At 54.7% G+C, this 6803-nt stretch overlaps 3 protein-coding genes across 3 annotated transcripts; 1 reads left to right on the plus strand and 2 right to left on the minus strand.

The window, feature by feature from the left end:
• Positions 1 to 32: 32 nt before the first annotated feature.
• On the minus strand, positions 33 to 2703 carry MGYG_07760 (transcription regulatory protein SNF5; the record flags this gene model as incomplete). Its single annotated transcript, XM_003170467.1, has 2 exons — positions 33 to 422; positions 496 to 2703. The coding sequence occupies 2 exons, from the start codon at positions 2701 to 2703 to the stop codon at positions 33 to 35; spliced, it is 2598 nt and encodes an 865-aa protein (XP_003170515.1).
• Positions 2704 to 3377: 674 nt separating this feature from the next.
• Positions 3378 to 4262, minus strand: MGYG_07761 (endonuclease/exonuclease/phosphatase; the record flags this gene model as incomplete). Its single annotated transcript, XM_003170468.1, has 1 exon — positions 3378 to 4262. One exon carries the CDS (start codon positions 4260 to 4262, stop codon positions 3378 to 3380), a length of 885 nt encoding a protein of 294 aa, XP_003170516.1.
• Positions 4263 to 5029: 767 nt separating this feature from the next.
• MGYG_07762 (curved DNA-binding protein) lies at positions 5030 to 6647 on the plus strand (the record flags this gene model as incomplete). The annotated part of the gene is made up of 5 exons (XM_003170469.1): positions 5030 to 5054; positions 5235 to 5318; positions 5385 to 5489; positions 5560 to 6354; positions 6415 to 6647. The coding sequence occupies 5 exons, from the start codon at positions 5030 to 5032 to the stop codon at positions 6645 to 6647; spliced, it is 1242 nt and encodes a 413-aa protein (XP_003170517.1).
• Between the last annotated feature and the right edge of the window lie 156 nt (positions 6648 to 6803).

A 6803-nucleotide genomic window follows, 5' to 3' on the forward strand; every position in this document is an offset into this window, starting at 1 on the left:
GGCGCCAGACGAGTCATTACCCAGCGGGCGTATTAGTACCAGGCCGGCAAGCTACTTTCTTTAGTTCCCGAACTGTGCTTGGGTGTGCGTCGAACAGGTGTCGCGGCACCACCACCTTTCTCCCTTGCCAAACGAGCTGCGACGGCTTCCTTGTGGTTTCTATTTTTAAGATGGACCTCGAAATTCTCGACTGTCATTGCTGGACCAGGTGTGTAGAGCTTTCCTGGGCAGTCATTGCAGCGGATTCGGGGGAAGTATTTGTATGGTAGTTTCTGGCCGGGGTGTGTTTGGGCTGCGTTGGGGATGGGGAGGTTTGTGTTTGGGTCTACGGCTGTGTAGCGCATTGTTCCTTCAAATGAGTCGTTGGGGTATTGTCTTTTAAGACCTACAAGGCCTTGGATGAGCCATTGAGGAGGAGGGGGCTTTGGGGGGAGTTAGTTAGCAAGCCATGGGGTTGGAATGGGGGAAGGTAGAATATAGTAAGGATGTGCTTACCGGTTGAGTTCCTGGAGGCAGTGGATGGGGTGCGTCAATGACACCATGGAACTGGGGAGGGTTGATAGGTTTCTTTGTAGCAGAGCCAGGCTGGCCTTGCGATGGGGGAGGCCCCATGGATCCACGACCACTTGATTTACCTGTGGGAGTCGTGGATGGTCCACCGGGAGACGCCGTGTATTGCCGTGATCCCGACTTGAGGTCTCGGATGCAGCGTCGTAGCTTATCCGGGTTTATCTTCAGTTTAACAATAAGGCTCTCGGGCGCCTCTGAGCTTTCCTCTCTGTAATTCTGTCGCCTGGCTGACGTTCTTGTTTCGTGGGAGTGGGATACGACGGTCTCGGGCGTTGCTGAGCGGCCCATTTGTCCTCGTATGGCTGACTGGGCTATAGAAGATGCCTGTCTCATGCCTCTTGTCCTTGCAGTTCCCTGGTTAAGACGAGAAACAGCTGGAGATCCGATGGAAGACTCTTCACTCTCAGAGGAATCTGAGTCTTCGAGGCCGTCACGGCGGCCGGTGGAGGCTCTACCACGGCGACTGGTGCCTGATCGTTTGAAGAGTCGACTTTCTTCTATGGAGGAGGCGCATCCTGGTATGACTGATGAAACGATCATGGTCCGAATGGTCCGTTGACGATCCTTGAGTTCAGGCAAGATAGGTCCTCCTCGTCTGTTAACTCGCTTCTGCCATCGTTGTTCACGCGAGATGGAGCCTTCAGTCCGGTCAAGCTCAGCTTCGTTGAGTTCGTAGAGGTAAGGGGTATAGTCCTTGGCGACGTTAAAGGGGCGGAAAGTAGATGGGATAGGGGACGGTTGGAAGGCATCTCTCAGGTCTGGATCGTCGATAGGTCGGCCGTCGAATGGATATGAGACCACGTAGAGACTCTTGGTGAATAATTGGACTTGCTCACGGATAGAATGCGCGATTGCAGTGGTGAACTCTCCTGACAAGGACAGATCCTGGGACATCTGGATGGCAAACCCTTCCGGCGAGTTATGCGGGTCATTTAGTTCCCATTCGAACTGGTCGATAAGCGTGTGTTGGCCGATGGTGATATTTAGCTTTATCAGAACTCGGAGCTCGTCGTTCTTGTAGGCGGAGTATGGCAAGTGTGGATCAAGAGGTTCGTCTTCGATAAAGATCTGAGGGTAGAAGTCTGCCAGCTGTTCATGGATGCTCTGGGTGATCTGCCGTACGAGCGGGCCACAAGACTCCAACGGAAGTCCGAGGTCTTCGACCAGCTTCTCAGCAAAGACATCGACAGGGGTGACGCGATCGTGGAGGTTCCATGTAAAGGTATCCCGGACTTTGACCTTTTCCCAATCTATGTCCAGTCTGATAGGAACGAGATGTTCATCTTGGTCTGACTGGGTGAGCATGTCCTCTCGCGGGATGCGCAATTCTTTGGCCTTGCGCCCACCTGGCCGCCTCCGATTTGACGGGTAGAGAAGTTGTGGGTGTTGCGACTTGAGATCTGTCCTGGTGTTACCGTACCCTTCGTAGCCCGGCCCGAAGACAGCAGCAGGATTGACCTGCCTCTCCTGGTTGAGGGCGAGATAGTAGTCTCTTTCCTGGAGCTTCTGGCGCAGTACTTCCTGGTGTGTGTTCCTTGTAGCGGCAAGGGCGGAGTGGCCCCATTCTCGGTATAGGTAGTCTTCCAAAAGGACCTTGTCTAGGGGGGTCTCGCGCGGCAGACCGTCATTCTCTACCGCTGCAGAAGACGAAGAAGCAGCAGCAGGCGCAGCAGTCGTAGATTGTATGATAGAGCCGGAACGAGACCGTTTCCGACTGACTCCGTTTCCGTTTGTGATGGCAGTCTCTTGCGGAGAAGACGAGCTGGCGCCACCTTGTCTAGCGGCTCCATCTCCATCTCCTCCATCACCAGGAGCACTTCCTCCTGCCCCAGCTCCTCCTGCTCCTCCTACTTCCCCTCCTCCCACTCCCCCCTCGGCAGCCTGAACAGGTCCATCCGGAAGCTCTGAGGCGCCCATTATAGCTCTAGCATTCTGTTTCCCTTCCAAGATACCAGCGGGTATTGCTCCGTTGTGTCCGCCCGGAGCTTGCTGCTGGTCCTGTGGCGACTCCGTGGGCTGCTCACTGCTACCTGCGGCGGGAGCTACAGGCTGAGGAGAGTGTGAAAGTGAATGCGAGCCCTGTAGCGCACCGTCCGGCTGGCCCATGCCATCCTCGGCTTCCGGCCACGGCATGGCTGATGGGGGTCGAATGTTGCAATGCTTTGCTGGTGTTCGATTGATGGCTTTCAGCTTAGTCTATACATAACAAAGAGGTTCGAGCAAGGTCGTCAGTTGCCGCGTCCAAAACACCGCCAACACGAGGCTCCGGTGGAAGCAAGACGGTCAAAGGGTACAGGCTACATGAAGCAGGGCATACCGGGATCGCGCAGTGAATGCGACTTGCAAAGGAGGTAGGTAGCTGGTACCTGGTAGCAGCAGCAGGGCGAGACAACTACTTTTCAGTGTCCGACGCGGTCGGGGAGAGGGAAGGCGCCAGAGCGGAGCAGCAGCCCAACGCCGGGCTGTCAAGAGGCGAGAGGCGAGTAACTAGCAGTCAGGAATTGACCTGCCCGTCAGCGAAGAGAACGACCGAGAATGCGATGCGAAAGATGAAGAACATCGTCGGCTTCAGCTTCGTTTCGTCGTTTCGTTTCTTCGTCTTTTCGTCTTTTTCGCCTTTTGGCGTCTTGATGAGTAAGACGTGACTAAGCGGGTGACTAGCAGATGACTAAGAGACTCTAAGCTGAGGATAAAAAGAGAAGCAGCAGAAGAAGTAGAAGACGTGGAGAAAAAACAATAAATTATGTATAGAAAGACACTATTTACTACTAGGCTATGGCTAGGCTATAGACTGAAGATATACAGGACTAGAGAGTGACGTCGGCGACGACAGCACGGTGGTCGGAGTTGTAGATGCGGTTCTCGAACCTGTTGGGCATGACGGCGTATCCGTTGACAGTGAAAGGAATAGCAGAGGAAGAAGACTGGGGACCGACCATGACATAGTCGATGCGGCTGCCCTGTGTCTTCCCGTCGAAGCCGGTGAAGGTGATCTCGTCTCCGTAGCGCTGGCTGGCAGGGACTCGCTTGTAGGTGTCGACGATGCTGGAGCCCGGCTTGGTGAACTCGCGGTAGGCCTCCTGGCCCTCGTCGCTGTTGAAGTCGCCTGCCAGGAAGTTGCCCTTGATCTCAGGGTGACGAGCAAGGTACTTGCCAATGAGGCTGAGGATCAGCTTGGCCGACTCGTGGCGGGACTTGCTGCCCTGGTCGTCGAGATGGGTGTTCATGGCGAGGAGGGTGGTATTGGTAGCCAGGTGGTTGAAGACGCCGATGGTGACGATGCGGATGGAGGCAGCGTCCCAGCCCTTGGAGGGCACGGAGGGCGTCTCGGACAGCCAGACGGTCTCCTTCTCCTGCAGCTTCCAGACGGCCGGGCGGTAGAAGATGGGCGAGTACTCTCCAGCCTGCTTGCCGTCGTTTCTGCCCACGCCGTAGAAGGCCCATTTGCCGTCATCTCCCTGGGAGGAGGCGTGTGGGCGGGAGTTGAGCCCGGCGAGGACGTCGGTGACCTGGTTGTGCAGGGCCTCCTGGAGACAGACGAAGCTCTCGGGGTTCAGGCGGCTGTGGTAGTCGAGCTCGTTGACGATGTGAGGCGCCCTAACGCTCCATGGCTGCTCGCCCGTTGAGGGAGACGTTGTTGCATAGCGGATGTTATGCGTGAGGATGCGGAAGAGCAAGCTGCCTAGCTTCATCTTAGTAGAAGTAGAAGTAGAAGATGAAGAGAAGGACGAAGATAAAGAGGATGGAGAAGAAGAAGGAGAAGAAGAAGATGCGCACCTTTTCCTGCGTCCGCGACTTCGACTTCTGCGTCCTCGTCGTCTCTCTTTATCCTCGTCCTGCCGTCTCCATCTGCGGCTTCACCTTCGAGAATGCGGGTCATGCTGGCTCCATGTGCAACACTGGTTGGCTCGTAAAGCCTTCCTCAGGCTTAGTATAAGCAGTTGCTCGCCGTTTGGGTATTTGATCCCGGTCCTGGTCGAGTCGACGTGGGACGAAGAAGTAGCAGAGGCAGCAGAAGAAGAAGCAAAGACGCGGAAGTCGAAGTTGATAAGTGGAAGTTGGTCGGAGCAGCTGGAAGCTGTTGGCGGTTAGTGGTCGAGCATAGCAGCTATGCAGAGTGACTTCGCTGCTCACCTAAATCTGGTGCAGTGAGAAGTCACTCTGCATCGACGTCATGGGCCAAAAAAGCAACGAGCAGCGCCAGAGCAGGAAAAAGAGGGACAAAAAGGCAAAAAAAGCCCACAACAAACAGCGTGAAGTAAAATTATCCCACCTTTTGTTTGTGGCTTTTTCCCCTCCAAAAGACCGAAGTAGAAGAAGCAGAAGTAAACAGAAGAAGACGAAGACAGAGAAGAGCTGCTTGACCTTCTCCTGCGATCGACTTCTCGACTGCTTTCTCAGCTAGATAAACTAACCAACTCGCTGGAGTCTTGTCGTTGTTGCCGTTGCTTGAGTCGCCATGGCTGAAACTACTACTGAGATCGGTAAGTTAGAGGCGGCAGCATGGAGACAGACAGGACGGGACGGAGTAGAAGATGCTTGCTCTTGCTTACTCCTGCTTGCTACCTGCTGCTACCTGCTGCTGCTTGTATAGTTGTGCTGTTCGATATGCTATTTGGCTATGATGTATTGATAGTGGTGGTGGTGCTGATGCTGTGAGACAGACTACACGCTCAACAACCCCGATACCCTGACCAAGTACAAGACCGCCGCCCAGATCTCCCACAAAGTGCTCGAGGCTGTCTCAGGTGGGTTCCCACGGCGTAACTGCATAGCCGAGTGATGGCAGTAGATGTTGACGGCTGAGTTGACAGGATGGTGCGTTGAGGGAGCAAAGATCGTCGAGCTCTGCGAGAAGGGCGACAAGCTGCTGGACGAAGAGGTGGCCAAGGTCTACAAGGGCAAGAAGGTGTCCAAAGGTACTTCACCTATACTTATACCCTGGATTCCAGTTAAAGAAGTCGAAAGAGAGAAGCTGATTGATGTAAGGCATATCTCATCCGACGACGGTGTCTCCCAGCTCCTATGTGACGCCATACACTCCGCTCACCTCAGATGCGGAAGAGGCTGCCACCGAGCTCAAGGCCAACGAGGTCGTCAAGATCCAGCTGGGTGCTCAGATCGATGGCTTCGGCACCATCGTCTGCGACACCATCGTCGTGGGAGGCAATGTCACCGGCCGCGAGGCTGACCTGTTGCTGGCCACCCACTACGCCAACGAACTGCTGCTCAGGCTCATGGTGCCCCCCGGACTCGCTGCTCAGGGCACAGAGGAAGAGAAGAAGAAGGCTGCCGCCGAGAAGCCTCCATCTCAGGCTAAGATATCCAGCTTAATCGAGAAAGTGGCCAAGTCATACGACTGTACCGTCGTCGAAAACACCACCAGCTGGCTGTTTGACCGCAACGAGATCGAGGGAACCAAGAAGATCATCGTAGCACCCGGCACCGGTGTCAAGGGTGAAGGCAGCCCCGAGGTCCAGGAGGTCTGGGGCGTCGAGGTCGGACTCAGCTTGGGATCCGGCAAAGTCAAGACCCTCGAGCATAGACCAACCCTGCACCGTCGTACCACCACCACATACATCCTCAAGAGACCCAGCTCCCGACAGACACTGTCTGAGATTGTCAAGAAGTTTGGAACCTTCCCGTTCAGCTTGCGCCAGCTGGATGACGAGCGTGCCGGCAAAGTCGGTGTCGTCGAGTGCGTACGAGGTGGCGTGGTGCGTCAGTACGAGCCGGCCGGAGAGGCAGACGGCTCTCCCGTTTCCAGGCTCTTGACTACAGTTGGTATGTTACATCTTATATCTATATCTATATCTATCTATGTCTATAAACTAACAAGGGTAGTCATTTCGAAAAATGGACTGAGCAGACTGGCTGCTCCACCACCACTTGACCTGGAGAAGGTCCAGTCAGACAAGAAGATCACTGACGAGGAAGTGCTGGCCATCCTGGAGCGTCCCCTGGCTAAGTCCACGGGATCCAAGGGCAAGAAGAACAAGAAGAAGAAGAAGAAGCCGGCCAAGAAGGCTGCCGAGGAGGAAGAAGACGACGACGAAGAGGACTCTGACGAAGAGTAATCTATCTCCGTCTATCCTATCCTTCTTTCTCTTCTTCTTCTACGGTTTCTATTATTCTCTTCATCAAGCCAACATGAAGTGCATCCGGGGCGTCTCCTTTACTACCTCTCTCTCTATCCCCCCCCCTTTTTGTTCCTTATCCCTCTTCTCTGCCAT

Source organism: Nannizzia gypsea, genomic scaffold, assembly GCF_000150975.2.
Source record: "Nannizzia gypsea CBS 118893 supercont1.7 genomic scaffold, whole genome shotgun sequence".
NCBI classification, from domain to species: Eukaryota; Fungi; Ascomycota; class Eurotiomycetes; order Onygenales; family Arthrodermataceae; genus Nannizzia; species Nannizzia gypsea.